This window comes from Rhipicephalus microplus, chromosome 6 (genome assembly GCF_043290135.1).
Source record: "Rhipicephalus microplus isolate Deutch F79 chromosome 6, USDA_Rmic, whole genome shotgun sequence".
Classification (NCBI taxonomy): Eukaryota; Metazoa; Arthropoda; class Arachnida; order Ixodida; family Ixodidae; genus Rhipicephalus; species Rhipicephalus microplus.
In genome coordinates this window covers 171,881,790-171,903,373 of record NC_134705.1, presented here as the reverse complement: position 1 = coordinate 171,903,373, position 21,584 = coordinate 171,881,790, and the positions used below count along the sequence as shown (strand labels likewise).

Below are 21,584 nucleotides of genomic sequence, written 5' to 3'. Positions count from 1 at the left end.
GGACCTGGCCACCCGTTTACAGAAGGTTTTTTTTTATTATTTCTTACTTGTGTTTTTTACTCGTACTCGTCGAAGTCTTTGTCATTTTTTTAGTTTCTCATCTTCTTTCCTCTTTCTCCCCTCTTTGTTTCCTCTGTTTCTTCCCTCCTACCGAAAGAGTGAACAGGCATTGTGCCCCTCCAGGTGGCAGTTGCCAGCTTGCTCTCTCCCTCTTTCCTCTGTGTCCTTGTGTATCTGTGTATGCAAATTAAATGAATAAATGAATAAATCTTTATAGTGCCCTTTTTTACAGCGCAACAGAAAGCTTATCTGTCGGGGGGTGTAATCAAGGGACAGTAAAGTTGAAAAGACGGTCCAATATTTGCAGTAAAATTTTTTTTCTAACTGCAGCGATTGTGAAGTCGTACACTGACATGCTGCGAACAGCGAGGGCGACAGCGGCTCGTGTTCGAGCGCGCCAGTTCACTGCGCATGCGCGCACTCCGCGCGCATGCGCCGTGGCCCGACTTGGTTCACTGGCGGCTGTGACGGCAGCGCCGCTTTTCAAAGTGCAACTCCTTTTACGTCGTAAACAGCGCATAATCAAGCGGAGCTGGTTAAACATACTCAAGTTTTCAGGATTGGTGCGCATGACGGCCTCAGACTACGCCACAACGTACAGCAGAGTGATAGACTCAATATTCTATTACCCAGCTTCAAGGCTCTTCCACTTAGGCTGCGCGACGTAACGGTTTTTGCTACTTTTAAGCATGATTTCAAAATATAAATCTCCTAGTCCAAACGCAAAGAGAATACTGGAATCTGTCGCAATGTTTCACGGTCGTTTAATTTCTACTAGGTCATAATAACACGTTTTCGCCTGTTGTCGGTACCTTTAAGGTTGGTAGTTTGGGATGTAAGACCCCCATATGTCATTGTTAAGGTTAGTAGTGTAAGAGTAGCTAGGTTACTTATGCATTAGTGACGCGACTCGAATGCCAACACTTGCTTGTTATTTTGTTCTTCTTTACATTCGCAGTCTGTTATATTGATCCCTCTCTTCCCATCTCCCGAAGTAGTTTTCCACCTTATGGTATTTCGTCATTGCCTTTGAGATCGGAAACGCTCTGCACGCTTTTGTGCACTATACGGTGTTGTGCAGTTCCTCCGGTATATAGGCTCACCAATGAATGACGAAGCGACGATGTCATGCGATTGTGTCATTACGCGACGCAATGTCATGCTGACTTCAGAATGACGTCATGGATTTAGCAATTTGTGACGTACTGATTTCGTCACCACATGGTGACGATCTCTTGCATCAACAGTATAGCATGGTAAGTTGGGTCAATTGAGGCTGGTTGGTGCTGGCGCTCGTGTTGTATTCTACCTGCGATTTTCGTGTGGTTTTTCATCGTGTTAAAATGAAGCGTCGCAAGTGTCAGCTGGATCAACTTGCTTATGTTTTTCTTGTTTTTTTTTTGTCCTTGATGGCTTTCGTTCATGGCGTAAACCTCCAGCTTATAGTGGGCGCGTGTTGGTGCTTTTTTCCTCGTGTTTTCTGTTTCCGGCTGCCCGATTTTGTTTTCTTTCGTTTTTCTTTTGTTAGACCGTGGACATTTGCATCATTTAGTGTTGTCGTGGACTGTCACTTCTCGCCTTTGATGAAGCGTCTACGGCTTTCCCCTCACGCGCTTCGCATTTCGCATCGGGCTCCGACGTCACGTGTTCCACGTTGGCGCACATGCATCCCACCCAGTGAACGCTGCCTCATCCCGACCGAGCCCAGCCTCTTTTACACTGCACTTAAAAAAATAACAATAAATTTACTTTCCTTCCCGCGGAGCTCGCCGAATTCAGTTTCGTCGCGCTAACATATAAAACGGGACCTTCCCTGGATATACGTGCCATTCTTCTTTTTTTTTTCTATTCAACAAGCGCAAACAGGTCACGTTTCTTTCCTTTTTTTTTCTCGCATCGCGTGTCGCATTTTGCATACGAGACGCGTATAATCTGCACACTCGTACGTACGTTCTGTTTTGTAGCGGTCTCTTCAGCTGCAAGTGCTAGAATTAGGGCACCGCTCTTCTGAGAGGTTTTTTTTTTTTTTTTTTTTAGTCTGTCCGGTATATTCCGGCAACGCAAAGGCGTGGCCCATTAACGGATAGCGTGTCGCGTATACAGATGCCACCACGTCAAGTGGCGCCGTCTACCGAAGATACAAGACAACTAACAAACACGTGTTCTACGACAGCCGAGTTTTCCAGAGCGCCACTCACTAAGCCTACAGCAATGATCATTTGAGTAAGTCCCCCGAAAACAGTGCGGCACCAATACTTTGCTGTCGAAGCTTTAGGACATGAATATCAAGCAAATAGTTATCTATTCGAAGCCAGCTGTAGCTATACAGGACGCGTCACGGTAACGCGATAGAGGCTGTGTTCTAATTCTTAGACGGCACGTAGACAGTCTATGCAGACTGCTTAGAAGACAGCACCGAGCCCAAGCTGCTCGAGAATCGGAACACTTCTGGACGGCTGGATGGATGGATGGATTGATATGGCTGTACCCTTTAGAACGGGCGGTGGCTAATGCCACCAAGCCGGCTTTTACGCGACAATGCGCCACCTCGCGCCGAGAAGAAAAAGTTAAAATAAACAAACGTAACAGTTGTATTTTCTGGCTTATTTCGACTTGAAATAAAAAAAATAAACGTTACTCACATTGAGCGTCTGGGGAAGCGTCTGCTTGTGTGCAGACGACCATTCTGGTGAGATCCGGTCTATCTGAGCGATTCGCGGAGTCGCCATCTTGTTGAGACAGCAAAGTAGCCTGCATCGTATTTGTCTATGATGCGGTCTTCTAGGAGCTCTCTACTTTGCCGGCTACGTGGGAATCGGAATGTGACTTAAGATGGCCGCCGTTCATTTAGCTGTCTATTTAGCCGTCTATACGGTGAGTATTGGAACACACCCAGATTCGACGTGGAAGGCAACCGCAAATTTCTGCGGCGCGGCCAAGTTTCCTGGCCGCGCGAATGCGCAGTTCACACCCGTTATACCGGTACACGCATGCGCACATTTTTTAAATTTTTTGCGTATAGCGGTGTGCCGGACATACTGAAATCCTTTATTGTCGTCTTGCGTTGGGGCGTGATGTGAGGTGCTTGAAAGCGCGGTGGGTGATGGTAATGATGGTGATGATCTCGAAGGTTGAGAAGGTCTCACGACTACCCACAGAACTTGTTCATTATCGTCAGTCTCTGTTTTATTTGTTACAACAACCCGCCGCGGGGGTTATTGCGCTCAACGGCTTAGCCGAAGGACCCGGGATCGAATCCCGTCCGCATGGCTGGCGCTTCGATGTAGGCGTAGCGCTACAGGCCCGCGTGATTATATTGATACGTGTATGGAACTGTCGCACCAACACAGCTGAATTGGCACCCAAATGAAGGAGACGACAAGGAGGTGGTAGTGGGTTGGACTCTGAAGTTGCTCCCGTTGGCCTGCTTGACTGTGCGCTCTCTAAGCCGTTAGCAAGACCAGCTCTCGGTGAATAAATCTTTCCCGTAACATTTTTTGGTGGAGGTGCTGGGTCTTCACACAACCCGGCTCTGGAACTCCGCAGTGGACGCCAGCTTTGTCCAGCCACGATGCCTGAAACTGGCACTCAGGCCTCGCCATCCGCGCCGGCTCCATCGCCTGTGATTCCCCCCCATCTTCTCGACCCTGGCACGTTTTCCGGGACGGACAGCACGGACGTCGAAGAATGGCTCGCATTATTCGAGCGCGTCAGCAAGCACTACAGGTGGGACGAAACGCTTATGCTGGCAAATATTCTATTCTACCTACGTGGTACGGCACGCGCCTGGTATGAGACGCATGAAGAAGAATTAACCAGCTGGGACACATGCAAGCAAAAACTTCGCGATTTGTTCGGTCGGTCAGTTGCTCGTCAGATGGCAGCCAGGCAGGAACTCGCGTCGCGTGTTCAATCATCGACGGAGTCGTACGTCACGTACATCCAAGACGTACTGGCACTGTGCCGGAAGACGGACAAAAACATGTCCGAGGCGGACAAGATCAGCAACGTGTTGAAAGGCATTGCTGATGATGCTTTCAACATACTAATGTGCAAGAACTGCACCACTGTCGACTCCATCATATCTGAATGCCGGCGATTTGAGCAAGCTAAAAGCAGGCGAATCACCCACCAAATCGCGAGATTACCAAACACTGCTGCGACTTCGTCTTGCGAGGATTCTGCAGCGCCCCGTTCACTCGCCCCTCCTGCCAATATCGCAAGGATTGTTCGCCAGGAGCTGGAAGCCATGGCACCCGCTTCCTATCAGCCCCCTGCGCAAGACAACTGGGCAACAGTTTCGCTTATTCAAGCCGTCGTACGTCAGGAGTTTGCTAACCTAGGCGTCCAGGTTCCCCAGCCCGCCAAACTTATGCCGCAGCCCATGAGCACTCCCGTCCACAACGCTGACCACCACTCTGCTCCACTTGTCGCTGCGGCAGCTTCGGCTCCTCGGTTTCCACCACGCTACCGAAATCCATCTGAGTGGCGCACGCATGATGATCGACCAATCTGCTTTTCTTGCTCTCGAGTTGGGCACATCTCCCGCCATTGCCGCAACAGGTCGTATTTCCGGCCAAGCTTTCGTAATGTAGATCGCCGTCAGGACCGCGGACACTATTCGCAACCCGGTTTTCCGGATGACCATATTCTGGACCCTTCAGCTCGCCGTTCATTTCCACGCTCCGAACCGTCCTACGCTGACGTCGTCGCCCAGAGAAACTGGTCCAGCCGCTCGCCGTCACCTCAGGGTCGGCCGTCACGCTCCCCTCAACGCCGCCGCTCTCCGTCACCGGCTTATTCTGGCCATTCCCCGGGAAACTGACGAGTGCAGCTCCTGGAGGTGGCGCTGCGTTGACGACTCGGAACGAAAACCCTCAACCGGCTACAAATTCAAGACGCAATTTACTTCGGGTGTTCGTTGATGGCCACGCCGTTACTGCTCTAATTGACACTGGTGCCCAAGTATCTGTTATGAGTTCTACACTTCGATCTCGCCTGAAAAAGGTTCTCACACCAGCTATGTTCTCTACTGTTCGAGTTGCCAACGGAAGTCGAACATCGGTGCTTGGTATGTGCACTGCCCGCGTTACTGTTGCTGGCCACCACACTTCCGTTCTGGGAAGTGTGGTGGCCAGCAACAATATTTAGGGGCACGTTTTAAAGAACTTCAGGTGGTCGCAATTATGGTGTCCCAGATAATCATATCCTGATTTTGGGACGTAAAACCCGAACAATTACGAAATAAAGATAATTTATGGCCGGTCAGGCTCAAAAAGGTTTAAAAAATGCATTTTTTTTATAAACGTCTTGGTTAGGTTGATGGAAGACGTACCAAATGATCGGAAAGCGCAGCTGAGGACGCCAGGAGGTACCGTAAGCAAATGGAACTAGCTTGCTTACGGTAACTTAAATTGAGTTCATTGTGAGAGCATGTGAACTGCAATGTACCGGATAAATCGAGATGATTATGATGATGAGTTAGCGTCTGTACAAAGCGTTCTCATCCCTCTAAAGTCGACGTTTACACTCTACCTTATCGTATCGATATATGTTGGAACAGGGGATGGCTTACAAAAGGGTGGGCTCTCTGTTTAGTAAATGTCCTTGTTTGTGTCGTAGAGCTATCGTGCATGGTTCCGAAAGGAAAGTAGCCATTTAGAGTAATCCTAATGTTGGGAGTTGTTTATTTTGTTCTTGTTAATATTGCACAACGCGCGAGAAATTCTTTTCTAACGGACGTCACTGTTTTCGCAGAAGGCGTGAAGGAGAAACCAAATATTGGCCTCCCATAACCCCGGTCGTGAGACGACGTAACACTGCACAACGTAATGATGTCCGCTGCACGTAACTGTTACTATACGAAGAGTAACGAAACGAAGAAGAGGGAATGATTAATCGCCATTACCCAAGGCACACGCCGAACTCGATGCGCCCGTAGTTCCGTGCAACACGACTGGGCGCGTTCTCTCTCTCCCTGGCCTACGCACGCTTCTCTTATATCATGCTCTGTGACCTATAAACATTGACGTAAACTACACTATATCTATCTGTCGCAGTCGCCCTGTAATTCTGACTTCTTTACGTGCGACTCCTTTATGTGATTGTTGTTCTTTTGCCTACGTTGTACATTTGCCTGTGTTTTCCCTTTGCCTGCATTGTCCTTTTGCCCGCGTTGGCCCGACGACCCGACATTGATAAGGGAATTCGAGGAATCGCCTTGTTTTACCTGTTGTCCAGATGGCATCCATTCTTGACACAAGCGCACACATAAAAGGCAATAATAATAAAGAAAAGAAATAGTGTCGGCTCGTCCAGGACGAGACAATCCAGAGGATGGGAGAGAGGTCAGTCCGATATATTATATTGACCGTGCCACTTTAGGTGGCCGGTGATTACTCGCTGTATATACGGATTTGTTTTTTTTTTCTCGTCGCTTAGTGATGACCGCGCTCTGCTATTATCCGTACGCTTCACATTGCTGTGTAAACATTCGTCTGTCTTTTTGACTGTTCGACGTCGGTCAGGGAGTAATAGCCATTCGGTATACCAATTGCGAAAAATCGCACGGGCTATTAAGTTATGCGTCAACAAAAACTCTATTGAAAATAAAGAAAGTCACAAATTGACATCAGAGTATTAAATAATGACTTTTTGTAATGCTTGGCGAGAGAAGTAAACAAGAAAAAAAATACTGTGTCGTGGAAGAAACGGGACTATAATGATAGAGCAGCCAGATTATGGAGATAAGGAGCGAGCCGCGCGGTGGAGATTGCGAAGATGTGTTTTTCAATGAACCCGCCGATGAACCTCCTCTCTTTTCATTTATTTTTTTTATGTTTGGAGGAGGTGTACAGGGGGGGGGGGGGGAGGGTCGTATTTGTTTATCTGTAACCGTATATCTTCTGTGGGCGACGGTGTTCCATATCGGCCCCTCTGTTACGCCGCCGTAATCGGTAATTTGTACAACATAAGAAAAAAATATGAGCTAAAAAGTGGTCGATCCTTTGAAGAATTCATTTCGGCATATCTTTTCGGACGTCCTTTTGTGCTTGTAACTTGACAGAATTGCCTATTGATGTAAAGTGAACACGAAATTGCTGAACTTGAAGGCACCCACGCAAATAGGTTGCTTGAATGAAAGTTTACTAAAGTAAATGCTGACTGTAATTCGGAACAGCTTGGAAACATAAATTAAATAAAACGTGGGATGTGCTTTCATTCTCAAAGTAATTTAGAAAAAAATAATTCCTTATTTTTATTTGGATTAGTGTCCTTAAAACGCAAGAAGAGGCGAAGCTGTCTACAGAGTCGGCGTTTTTGTGAACTCTCTGAACTGTGGCACAGCTTGTTGCTACGATGCGAAGCCTCGCAACTTTCCAATAGATCCTACAACCTCGGCTGCCGACAGGGGATCTGAGCCTGATTCAGCCATTACAAGTTCTTTGTAGCACTCTTCTTTTTGGGGGTTTTGGAGGAATGGAATGAAATAAGGAAACTTTATTTAACGAAAAAGCTTTGATTTTGAAGGAATCCTGGACAAAAATCACAAATCTGATAGATCTGCATAGGCACTGAAAGGCACGTGCACCATGACCTCTTAGATAGCGGGTGCGCACGCCGCGCGCTCTAAATCTCGGAGGCCATGCGTGGTCTGTTCTAGTCATCCGCTCGACCGCTTTGCCGTGGTAGTGCTGCATGTGCAAGCGATCTTTCACCGCCACTGATGGATTGGCGATTTCAAAGCCGGATGCACTGCTACGCCAGTACTGCACAGCGCGAAACTTTCATTAACTGATTTCTTAAATGAGGCCAGTTCCGCAGATAAAGTTCGTTCAGCTGAAACATTCACTATATAGAAATATATATGGAAATAAAATGGTCGATTGATTAATTGAGTCCCTACGTGGGCGCCCTCTACGCGCTAAGTGCACCCTGCGGGACTGAAAAGGAGCTTTTAAAGACGATAGTCTTTCTTGGGGACGTTAGACGAAAAAAAATTGGTCTGTCTGTGTGTCTGTCTGTGTGTCTGTCTTCAGTATCCAGGAATGAACTTCAGTATCCAGGTACGTCGATAAAAAAAGGTTAATATTAAAATATCTTTACGTTAGGTAAATTTGCATTGCTAGAACTCGTGAAGTAGGCTTCTTCTTTTCGTTAATTAACAAACAAACAAAACAAACAAAAAAAAAAAACACTTCCTTCCCGGAAGACTTGAAAACCAAACATCGCCTCCTGAAAGTTGAGATTGGTGCCCACGTGTTGATTAGAAGAGCGCAGAAAAATAAATAGCAAAATGACGCTATAAAATGTGCAAACGCTTGCTCTGCAATGATTAGCGCACTACCCATGAGTTCCGGTTTCCGATTTGCGTTTCAGCTCAGACTGTACCGGTCGCATTGCATTGCTTGAACACTTATTATTTCTTGTGTCAGGAAAATAGTTTCTAAGATCCAGATTACAGGACGCTGTTCAATTATCGTAGAAAAAATAATATCGACGTTGAAATTTTAACCTGGACGTTGTATTTAATTTTATTCAACAGAAAAAGGATAAACAAAGTGTTCATCTGCGCAGGTTCGCATGCTGCGCCTTACGAACGCGAATTGGGCCCTTCGCTGATTCGTAAAAGGAATAATTATGGCTTAGTGGGCACTTGTTTGAAAGTTCCCCATAATGTGAAGTATCTAAGTTGAGCACCTAGTGCTCCAAATCGTTAACCACTTTTTCTAAACACACTTGCTTGGAGTGGCCATTCGGTGATGGTTTAAAACAACTGATGTCATGCACACAGTCGTTCGTTTGATTACGGCATCATGTAATTACGTCATCACGATTTAGCATATCAATCAAATTCGTGACGTCACTCTCTTTATCGTGACGTCTCTGTTACGTTTGTGATGCCAAATCGCGTGATCACATCGCCGCATGACAGTGTGCGTTGGTGAAATGGTGTTGCCGATCACGGAGGCTGTGGAAGACCACGTTAATTGCGCAATAGCTTGCAGAGGGTGACGGGAGGCCGTAAGTACACTGAGTGAGAAGACAGAAATATGACGGTCTTTTCTTCCTTTTTAATCGATATTTAATACTGGAAATGCCTAAAAATTTGTTTGATTGATTGGTTCATTGATTCATTTATATGTTAGGTTCAACGTCCCAAAACTCCATATGATTATGAGAGATGCCGTTCTGGAGGGCTCTGGAAATTTCGACCACCTGGGGTTCTTTAATGTGCACCCAAATCCTAACACATGGGCATACAATGTTTTCGACTCTATCGAAAATGCAGCTGCCGCACCTGGGATTCGATCCCGTAGCCTGCGGGTCAGCAGCCGAGTACCTTAGCCTCTAGACCACCGTGGCGGGTGTCTAACAATTCGTGTGATCAATTCTTGGCCAGTCCCACCGAGTGGGTATGAGCCATTGTTTGGGCTTCTTCTTCTTCTTCTTCTTCTTCTTCTTCTTCTTCTTCTTCTTCTTCTTCTTCTTCTTCTTCTTCTTCTTCTTCTTCTTCTTCTTCTTCTTCTTCTTCTTCTTCTTCTTCTTCTTCTTCTTCTTCTGTCTGTCTGTCTGTCTGTCTGTCTGTCTGTCTGTCTGTCTGTCTGTCTGTCTGTCTGTCTGTCTGTCTGTCTGTCTGTCTTGTTAAGGTGTGATAGTTGTTATTGACTTTGAGCGCAACGCATTCTAGTGGCTCACAATGTCCGATCCCTCTTTCCCTTTTATTCCTTCTCTTTCTCGCTCATACTGAAACGACGCAGTCTCTCCTCCACGTACGTTGCCGATCAACACTGGAAGCACCGCAGCGTATACACACGGCCTTTCTTCGCGCGTTGCGCAGCGGAGTCGACAAAACGGAACATAAACCGCTCTCGCTCGTGCCAGCGCCTTCTGCGTAACCGCGTTATGGCCGTCTTTATGGCGTCACGAATCTCCATTACGACGCCGTGCTCGAATCGAGGTGTCCGTCGGTTTCACGCGTGTATATAAATTACGATACTCGCAATGGAGCCTTTAAAAATACCTCGCTCTCTGCAGCTCTGTATCCTTTCTTTCTTTCTTTCTTTCTTTCTTTCTTTCTTTCTTTCTTTCTTTCTTTCTTTCTTTCTTTCTTTCTTTCTTTCTTTCTTTCTTTCTTTCTTTCTTTCCTTCTTTCTTTCTTTCTTTCTTTCCTTCTTTCTTTTTTTTTCTTTCTTATATCGAGCAAAAACTGGTGAGCACATTTTCTAATATAGACTGCAGTAATTTTATAGCGCGTTGTATTGCCTAGCCTTTCTTTCTTTTTTTCCCCTCTTTATTGGTTTAGGCTTAATTTCGGGAGCGAAATCGCTCTCTGCTGGATATGAACATCAACGTCATGGCTGTGTTCAGAAGGATATAATTTGCATGCGCTACTGTCCCTTAATGCCTCTTCGCGAAAATAAAAAAAAAAGTAAGAACGAATACCCGCGTGATTGTAGTGATTCGAATCATGAAGCGAACTTATACCTAGCGGGTATAGTGCAGGGATTTGATACAAGTGAAAAAGGTTCTTGCAGCATTTTTTTTTCGAGAAAATTTTACTGTGGGGCATAACATTTTCACCGATCTCGCTGTCTGTTTATCGCCGATGTTCAAGTTTTTTTTTTTCCCCTTTTGTCTTGATGTGCACACTTCGTGCACCCACTGTGTTGCATGATAAGGATACTCATCTGTGTGTTTACGACACACACTATGTAGTATCGTTTTGTTTATTGGTTGTTCGTGCACGCTTTTCACGCGTATATCCTTGGTGCCTGTTCGAATGTTTTGGGTCGGCAGCTGCGGTAGTACTGGTATTTAGGGGTGTCTACTGTGTGTGCTTCGTAGATAGACGCTGGGAAGGGAACTTAGATGTGCCGAGGTGGGGAAATAGCTGGGTATCAAAACGGATTCTGAAATTTGGTTAGCCTCCCGATCTTCATACTCATCTCTCTGTTGTGGTATGCCGAAGAAATAGATGCTGTTTAAAATTATATTAAAAAAAAAGATAGCTTCTTCAGAAGTGTTGACTTAAACTGGTTGGTGCATACTATATGAATGAAGCCAGAATGCAATGGGCAGTGCAGAGAGACAGAGATAGGCAAGGGCTTCGTCTGCCCGAATCCGTTTGTCCCATTCCTCGAGCTGTTACCCGATTGTTCTAGTCTCGTAGGAACTTCATTAGACGTTCTTATAGGGCGGATGGACTGACGGAGGGACGGCGAAACAGAGCTTATTAAAGAAAGCTCGTGCAAAATTTCCTGCCCCGGCTCAGGCTATCCGGGCATTATGTGCGGATGAGGCTATTATAGCCTTTCCTCCGCTGTCTGGGCCCGCTTGATTGCCCACATTTGGTCATGCAAATGTGGAGGGCGATTCTCGTCGTGTCCACTTAGTGGACTGTCCACTTCGGTCGGCACTTTTCGACTGAAGCTCGGCCATCAGCGCGCTGCCTTTTTTCGGTCTTTCTTCCACAAGCTCGATTTGACGTCTCGAAGCTTTCGCAACTCTCGACACAAATGAGAAACGTATGGAATGCGTTCCTACGCAACGAACGTTGCCCCCAGTGATCCGTTTGTGGACGAACATCTCGAATGTTTGTGCATGAGCTTTAAGTCACGTCAGCACTTGAATTGGGTTTAAAGCGGCCGCCCGCCTGAAGCACCCCGAAGGTCGGTTGGCATTCTCTCGCATCACTCTCAACACCTCAACACGTTCATACCAAGTTTTTTTTTAGAGTCATGCTGCTATGCAATTTGTCCACTTTCATTCTCTTTGCACTGGCAATGTACTGGTGGGTTCTTTGCGTCGACCTGGTCAAGAGTGACGTCACTGCTCGCCACTCTGTAGAGTAACTGAATTCACTCCTCCGAAGTGGACATGTCCACTAGGCGGACACCGGGAGAATAGCTCCCACGTATAGCTTGTCGGAGCACTTGGCGAAGCTGTACACGACTCGGCTTTGGTTGATTGCGTCCGTTGGCTGAAGATGCGTACAGTTTTCGATTTCCCTCAACACGGCCGACGCCCCTTTCACAAACTTCGCGATACTCGGCCAATCGTAGTGCTCCAACCGATCGTAGTGCCAACCAATCGTAGTGCTCCCTTTGTCTAGTGACGTCGAGATCACGCTGGCGCCGTTATCAGCGCTTGCCCTTTGCATTGCTATTGAACAGACTCGCGTCGGCCACTCGCTGGAGTAAAAGCGGTAATCGAGGTAACGCCACGTCGAAGCCCGCGGGAGTGCGAATCGATGGGTGTGAAAGCGAAGTTATAGAGCGGCCGACGCAGAACGTGTAGCCGGCGCTACTGGCTTCCAGCTTCACAAAATATGGAAGGGCTCTGGAGCAGTGGCTTAACAAGCCGTGGGGCCACCCCCTTCCGCGATTCTTTACCTTTGCTATGTGATACTGAGCACAACATGACACTCGACCTGGCCGGGCCCAACTACAAGTCAAAGAGGTGCCCCCTCCCCGCCTCCCACCTCGCCAATCGAAAGAAAATTTTTGGCTACGCCTCTGCTCCGGAGTTCTCTCGCAGAAACGTTGTTTCCGAGAGTATGATCTTACTTAATTCTACGCCGCAGAATGGTCACTCTTTGGGGCAGTATAGAGAGAGAATAAAATGAGGGAAAGGCAGGGAGGTTAACCAGAAATTGGAGCATCCGGTTTGCTACCCTGCACTAAGGCAAGGGAGAAGGGGGAATAAAGACGGGAAAGAAAGCGAATAGCGAAATAGACGCGCGGGAGAGAAAAGAAATAAAAGTGAGCTGGGGTGCTATAGCCTATTCAATAGGCCAGTATACCACGCAAAAAGTTCAATAAGGCATACACTGATTTTGTGTGCGAAGGCAGATCGTGTAGCCAATAATTTATTTAGGGGGAAAGGGGCGTAACCATACCCTACGTATGTTCGTGAGCGTGTTTGTATGTGGGTTGTATTACACACATAAATAGAAAATTTTGCACGTCTATTTGCATAAATTTGCAACAATTCGTCCCATACGCCAGTGCTCTGCATGCTGTACGACATTACTTTCATTCTCAATTAGCTGTATTTTAGATCAGAGGTTTCCAGTGCGGATTGCATCTAAGGCCTCTGTGGTCACCAGCGCACCTAACGCTCGAGTCACCTGTTCTCTGAGGCAATGTTTGCACTGCACACACAATTTCCGGTACACGGAGTCTTGGCTCCGCGCGGGCTTCGATTTGTCTCGCTTCCGTTCATCTTCACGGAACACACGCGTATCGCGACCGCAGCGCCGCCAAGCAGCGGGTAACGAGTATTGATGACCGGCACATGGCCGAGCAGCTGCCGGATTCGGGCACCGTTCGCGGATCGTCGTCCAGTTATGCTGATTGATGATCCGTGTCACCCTATCGCGTCCGAAGCACAACGCTTTTGCTTTTATTGTCTGAAGCGACGCGGTCGGTGTACGTTGACTAGAATTGTTAGCGTGGCGACAGCAAACTCATTTATTTTGTTGCTTTGATTGCTTGGTTGGTAAGCTGAGTCTTGATTGATCGATCTGCTTATAATGGCAGTATCGTCCTGCCAGCCTCTTCGGCCCCCCTGTCTTGAACGGCGTATGTTGTTGACACTAATGCCAACGGTGATAACTCGCTAAATTCAACTGCCGTGTTTGGTGTCTGCCACCCTATACTTGCGGTGAACATATAAGATACGCGCATGTTTTCCGATTTACAGGGTGGTGTACTGCGCTGGAGAAAACAGGGACGACAATGACCTATTGTCATTGTTCCTAGTGTACTGCGTAGAAAGAAACGGGGACGACAAACACTCTTTTTTTTTTCTTCGCCGCAGTACACCAGGAGGCAACAGAAAGTCGCAACCTTCTGAGGCATGAATACCTACCGGCTCGGGAAACCGTGGGGGGTATACAACAAGTAACGCCAGCGGCGCGGTAACAACACGTTTAGCGCAGAAGCACTCCTGGAAACCTTTTTGTTAGCCCGGCAACAGCCTCTGGTGTTTATATATATATACAGGCGCGTGTTTGTGTGAGTAGACAATTGAGACACACGGGGCCGTGTGACGAGAAGCGCGTTCCAAGCGCGCGTTGCCAAGATTCCGGAATCCCTTGCCTTCTTCTTCACACCTCCTCTCGCTCTAATGTGCAACCACTCCCCCTTCCCTTCTCCTTGCGACATTCTACGCATGCCCGCCCAGAGATGTCGCTTCGCTGTCAACGAGCAAGAGGCAACTCTATTTTAGCAGCCGTACGGAAACAGTACTTGAGCGCAAACATATCCGAGTGAGCGCCTGAGGACTGCGCGTGCTCCCCCGAATGTGCTCGTGATTATGTGTGTCTTTCTTCCCTCTCTCCTATCTTTTTTCTCTCTTTCATGTTTTTCCCCAGTACAGGGTAGCAAACCGGTCGTGCGTCCGGTTAACCTCCCTGCTACTCCTTGCATCTTTCTCTCTCTCTCTTTCTTTCACCGCGAATTACGTAATGGGAGCACGTGACAGGGAATTTCGAAAGTGAATTTCAATAACCGGTATCGTTCGTGACAACCTAAGAATTAAAAACAACCTTCCACCTGCAGTCAGTCTGTACGGTGACACAGGTGTACCGAGCACGCCGTTAATCAGATGATCAATTTGTTACTCGCTTGGTTATTCGGGAGTTGGTTACATGGTCATTTACATTGCTAGCGAGTTATCTATCTGCCTATAACGTTCGTTCGTTGGTCACGCTTAGTTAAATAGAGTTTCTTGGCGCATTATAGCGATTGAGGTCTTGCTGTGCTGGCCACAGGTCGTCGAAACACCTGTTGAACATACTGCTTATACCGTAAAAATAAACACTGTTGAAAGCAGAAGCGTACGCATTTGGGCTGGTTGGTTCATGTTCACAGAAGTTAAAAAACAGCGCTAAAAAGACGGGACAAGAAAAGAAAGGACAACAGGACAGGGCGCTGTCCTGTTGTCCTTTCTTTTCTTGTCCCGTCTTTTTAGCGCTGTTTTTTAACTTCTGTTGAAAGCAAGAAGATTTACGAACGCCCCCTTTATCAACGAGGCGTCGGGATTACAAACCTGCGTGGTTGAACGTTGCGCAACACCTAGGTAGATGTATGACCTTTGGTTCCATCGGCACTTCAGCACTCCACTTGTATGCACACTAGGTATATCAGATTATATAAGGACGGTAACTCGTACTCATTAACAATGCGGCTTTATGGGCCATTTGGTACATTAATAACAATATGAAGTGAACACCTTCTTTTGGTTAACTTCAATTGTAAGTCTAGACTTCGTCCTTTGAACAGCATCTCGTATACGCTCGGGCCTTCCCGTGCTGCAACCGTTCACTTGTCGGGATTTTTAACCTCCAAAAAACCACGATATGGCCAGAAAGGACGCCGTGTAGTCAAGGGACTCCACAAATGTTTGGCCACCCGAGGGTCTTCACCGAGCATGTGGACTTCGGGAATTCGGGCCTCCGTCGAAAAGGCGGCGCCCCGCGGCCGGTATTCGAACCCACGACCTTTAGGTCGGTGTCGAGCATGATGCAACGTGAAAGCTGAACACTTCACTTCTTTTGTGTTCGTTAACAAGCGGATTGGGTTTTGCAGTGTATATCACTTTTTCATCTCGGGACACTCTGCGGACCCAATCGGTAAGCATCTTATGTACGCGGTAAAATACCGAACAAGTGCCCCCCCCCTCCCCCCTTTTTTTTTGAGAGATGAATACGTTCCAATCACAGAGCAAGTGATCCGCCCTCCCCTCTCACCACGTTCACTGTTTCGTTCACCATTTCGAAACATTAAGTGCGTTCGCACTTAGTGAAGCATTTGATTAGAAGCACGGGTGTGTATTTTTTTTTAATTCGTAGTGCCTCTTCCTTCGCTGTCATGAATTTTCGCTCCACGACCGAGCAAAGGGGCATTTCCTCCACAATCTTGTATTATAGTTCACCGCAGGGAGGGCGCTTGTTCGGAATTTTACGACAGGTGTTATTCTTATTCGAGAGGAAGTATACTTACAGCTATAGCTTGCCGCCTTCTGAGAACACGTATAACGCGCGTAACGATATGCGTCGTGAGAAACTTCTGTGCCGCAGGATGGCGCTAGAGGAACAGGATATGCTGGTATAGCGCTAAATACCGTACTCGAACTTTGCACGTGGCAGCTGTTGTCAACTGCGCTGGCTATATACGTCGTGCTCTCGCGAAACACTATGTCAGTCGTTTCGCACTGCGCGTTGCTTCGCATGTGTATATCTGGTATGTTTGTTGGGGAGGGGGGGGGGGGGTTAATTCACGCGAACCGCGCCTAGATGAGTGTTCTTGCCCGCGTTTCACGAGTGTCTTGTGCCTTTCGTTCCTATAGCTCGTAGACGCCCGAGGGGATTTATCGAAGCGGCTCGCACACTAGGCCGAGGTACGTGGGTACTTATTTTGTCGTATAGAGCGTGCAAGTCGGGTATTACACACGCTGCGATGAAATACGCGTTTCTGAGAAGTCATATCGGGAAATGCTAAACAGCAAACCGCAGTGATGACGAAAACAACAGCAACAACAACTTCAACAACAACAACAACAACAACAACAACAACAACAACAACAACAACAACAACAACAACAACAACAACAACAATAATAATAATAATAATAATAATAATAACATGCCACATTTTTAAAGATACAAGTTATTTTCTCTCTTGGAGATAATTATAATCTCTTCTAAGAGTCGTATGCAGGCGTTAACCTCGAAAAAGTTCAGTTTGTGACTGTCTTTAAAGGGGTAAGAATGTATTATCTGTGGTCCTGTGCGCCATAACCATGATGTCATTATTGGGCACGCCGCAGCGGAGGGCTCCTGAAAATTTGGCCTCCAGTTGCTTTCTAACATGCACTGACGACTCGCAGAACATATACCATCTCACCTCCATCGAAATACGAGCGCCGCCGCCGGTATCAAACCCGCGACTTGGATTGGTCAGCTCAAAAGTTTAAGGTGGTGAAGTAGAACTACTCAACATTTGCTGAACTATACGTATCGCGACAAAGCGGCTCCGGACCACGCGGAGCCAGGCGGAGTCCAAATAAGGGCTGTGTTCCAATTCTTAGACAGCACATAGACAGTCTACGAAGACCGCTTAGAAGACAGCATCGAGCCCATGCAATCCTAGAAAGGGAACACATTCAGACTGCTTTTACGCGACAATGCGCCACCTCGCGTCGAGAAGGAAAAGTTAAAATAAACCAGCGTAACAGTCGTATTTTCTGGCTTATTTCGCGTTGAAATCAAAAACAAATAAACGTTACCCACATTGAGCGTCTGGGAAAGCGTCAGCTTGTGTGCAGACGACCGTTCCGGCGATATCCGATCTATCGGAGCGATTCGCGGAGTCGCCATCTTGTTTAGACAGCAAAGTAGCCTGCATCGTATTTGTCTACGATGCGGTCTTCTCGGAGCTGTCCATTTTGCCGGCTACGTGAGAATTGGAATAGGACTTAAGATGGCCGCCGTCCATTTAGCTGTCTATTTAGCCGTCTACGGTGAGTATTAGAACACAGCCCGGGAAGCTTGTTCAAATCCGCATACTACTACTACTACTAACCCGAATTCCCATGACGGCTGAAGCGTCATGCGTTGCATTTCCCATAGACACTAGTGCCAAAGTTCATTACAGCGCACTGTTACGAAACTCCGCCTGCTGGCCGCGACAGACGATCGACATTGGTTAGGCGTTGCGGCACCCGTTTATCATCGCGCGCGGACGCGCTTTCGCCGGTCGCCGCCGTCGCGCGCCGCTGCGCTCGCATTGCACATCACGCGGACGAGAGGCGTTCGGGTTTCGTTGGTTTCGTGTGTTTCCTTTTGTTCTCGCGGGAGTCGCGTTTGTCGATGCGCTGGTAGTAGCGGTCGGGGAGAGAGGGAAAGCAATACGACGCGTTCGCGAGATTGCGTGCTAGGGTTGCGCGATTGTTTGCGATTGTCCGCGATGAATGGGAGCGTACGTAGTACAGCTTAGCTAGAGACGATCGAACCGCTCGCACTTCCTTTGTGTGTTCTCGCTGGTTCTCGCTGGTTCTCGCGTTGCGCGCGTATTCGCGTTTCCCGTTCGGTTGCGCTGCCGGGGTCGTTTGCTACGCTCCACGTGCGTTTACGTTCGATTGCTTTGTTTATTCGTTTCTCGTTCTTTTGTTTGCTTTTTTTGTTCTTGTTCTTGTCCGACGCATCTCCGTCTCATTGTTCCGCTCCACTCCGGCAGTTCATCGCTGTCAACTTTTCCGTCCGTCCGGCATTTTGTTTTACCTTAGCTTCGCCTTTTTTCTTTTTGTTCGCACGATCCTGCCGGGATCATTCGTTATCCTGTCGTCTGTTGGTGGTCGTCGGCGTCCTATTCCAGACGAGATATGCTGTATAAACCATAGAGTTTCCCACAATACTAACTAGAGGGAATTCTGGCGCTAGTGTCTGTGGGAGCTGCAATGAACGGCACTTCAACGAGGATGGGAATGATGGGTAGTACACACATTTGTTTAATTTTCGTACTTTTGGCCTGCTTCTGGCTCCGTGTGTGTTTGTGTGGCTTGGAGCTGTTTTTTTTTTTTCACGAAAACATAAATTCGCAAATGTTCACCGTTTGCGCTTCACAACCTTATTCTTTTAAGCTTACTATTTCGAATCAAGTCCATAAGTTCAAAAGGGTTCGTTTTTTCTTTCAAAACAAAACTGAAAAACAGCAATAAATGAAGCCGCAAGTACGATTCGCCGCCCGCAAGTACGAAGACTAGGCAAATGTGTGTACTACCCATCATTCCTATGGTCGCTGAACGATCGCAGTGCCAGAGTGCCTTCTAGTTAATTTTGCGAAACTCTATGGTATAAACCATATAGAGTGACTTTGTGGGTTCCTTATATATCGTCTTTTTACATCATTTTCGTGGCGCCATCTATGAGTGGCAGCCCTGCCATAAAGTGACGGAAAAAAAGGTGATCATTGTGTCTCTATATATGAAGAAAAGAACTATAAATTAAGATCAACTGCTGATTAAAACAGTCGAGATGCTCTGAAAAATTCTGCTAAAGTTCATGTCGCGTCAGAAGAGCTACGAAGATTCTCAGAATATGAAACCTCCCGGGCAGAACTTGTGGGAAGGTTTTATTCGCTTGAGGACATCAAGGTAGTTTAAGGCGTGTGTCTCACAATGCCTGGTCATTAAGGGTAACTAACTGGATTCCCAGAGAAGGAAAGCGGGTTAGGGGGAGACAGAAGGTTAGGTGGGCAGATGAGATTAAGAAGTTTGCGGGTATAAATTGGCAGCAGCAAGCACAGGACCGGGTTAACTGCGGAACATGAGAGAGGCCTTTGTCCTGCAGTGGGCGTAGTCAGGCTGATGATGATGATGATGATGATGATGTCTCACAATGCAGCTGGTTACTACTTGCGCACTGTCCAGGTCCAAATTCACAATACTGCTATGTCGTTTGCGACTTAGAAGTTTGTCAGCGTGGGCTAGTTGGTATGGCATGAGGATAGTGATAGCGCGAGAACAAAACGACGACACAGAGACAAGAAGGACACAAGAAGTGTCTTTCGTATTCTTCTTGTCTCTGTGTCGTCGTTTTGTTCTCGCGCTATAACTATCGTCGTTTGCGAGTTTTACCGTTAGCCAACCGGCTTTGTTAATCATATGTGCCGTACTTTCACTGGCTAAAATATTCTCTTACGAAAATGTTTAGCCTGATCGAGGTACTTTTGGGAATACGAGCCCTGGTCTTCAATAGTGTAACTTTTATGTAGGAATGATTTTAGGAGATTTTTTTTTGCGCACAAATAAAGCGCCCGTCGCTTCTTAGCTCTTGGATTTGTCGAACGTAGGACATAAAGGATCCGAAATTTACGAATAACACAAATCCGCAGAACATGCAATGACTTGAAGTATACCATGGCCGTGGGACCTCTTGAAATTCCCCTGTGGCTACGATCGAAGTTTCTGATTGGTATTACCTAATGCAGTACCAAGTTGGTAGCTGGTTTTAGCCTTCAAGTGCTATAATGAGTGCAAAGTGGTGTCGAACTTTTTTCCTCCCTCTCTTTTCGATTTTCCATTCGTGGTTCTTATACGTAGACTCTCTTCCCTCTTCTGCAACAGCACCCGTCTCCAAGTCCGAGGACCTGCTGGAGGCGTACCGGGCGTCATGTCACAAGCACGGCGTGGAACCACTCACCAGGCTAGTGCAGCAGCTACAGGTCAGTGTTTAGTTTCGCAACGCCGCTTTAAAAAAATAGAAAATAAAAGTAACATCGTGCCTCACTAGAGCAACAGTTGATTGCGTTTGCCGTTTATGTCACGTCTTCGACTAAAGGAGAAGGAAAGAGGCGGAAAGACAGAGACATTAGCGAGTTCAGAACAACAGAGAGCTCAGCCGATTGACGGTACGTATTCATTCCAAGAAATCAAATCAAAATCAAATCATTTTTATTTTCCATGAAAGAACAGGTTCTGGAGAGGATCATGGGCTCAAAGCTGTTTATGGACAGCTTGACGAGGCCAGTGTACCCTATACAAGGCAGGTGGGACAATGACAAAGATGTGTGTGTATAACAATAAAGACAGTAAGCTAACATTACAATACCAAATACGGTGTAAGAAAAACATATATATATATATTGTAACGGATATAACAACCTCACACCCGGGACGTCCTATTTACAAGGTTTAATAAGGGCGAACTTGTGCCCAAAGCCAAAAGAACTACACAGTAGCTGGGAGAAAACAGCGAACGCTCGTCGTCCTCGTTTCTCTTGTAGAGAACGTTTCCTCGGAGGCAGAACAATGCGAGGCTTCGAGAAAATATACGGGGTACTTGTACGTCAATTCCTTGCAGGTGTTCGATAAGCGGGAGTAATTCTTTGTCTGTACGTTGGAGTTCGGCTATTTGAGTGGTCTCGACAATTCCTACGAACGGAAAGTCGTCTTCTTCTGATAGTGGTGTGTCTGTAGGAGCCCGTGACAAACAGTCGGCATCGGTATGTTTTTTGCCAGATCGGTATACCACTGTTATATCGTATTCTTGCAGTCTGAGGCTCCACCTTGCTAGTCGTCCAGATGGTTCCTTTATGTTCGCCAGCCAGCAAAGCGCATGGTGATCGCTGACTGCCTTGAATGGTCTACCATATAGGTACGGCCGAAATTTACTGATGGCCCAGACGACGGCAAGGCATTCTTTTTCCGTGGCCGAATAGTTTGTCTCTGCTTTTGTTAGAGTCCGACTGGCATAAGCTATCACTTTTTCTTCACCTTTCTGCCACTGTATTAGAACGCATCCAAGGCCGATGTTACTGGCATCTGTGTGTATTTCCGTGTCGGCTGTCTCATCAAAGTGAGAAAGAATCGGGGGGTTTTCTAACCTCTTTCTCAATTCGTTGAAGGCGCTTTGTTGCTCGTTTTGCCACTGGAAAGGCACATCTTCTCTCGTAAGTCTCGTTAAGGGTTCTGCGATCTTTGAAAAATTTCTCACAAATCGTCTATAGTACGCACAT

The 21,584-nt window shown here is 47.0% G+C and overlaps 1 protein-coding gene across 1 annotated transcript in view; it reads left to right on the top strand.

Moving 5' to 3' along the window:
- Positions 1-21,584, top strand: part of LOC119167160 (uncharacterized) — a 349,532-nt gene that overhangs the window by 180,272 nt on the left and 147,676 nt on the right. The window contains exon 2 of the mRNA XM_037418600.2: positions 20,194-20,291. Coding sequence (XP_037274497.1) covers positions 20,194-20,291 — 98 coding nt within the window. The remainder of the gene's footprint in view (positions 1-20,193; positions 20,292-21,584) is intronic.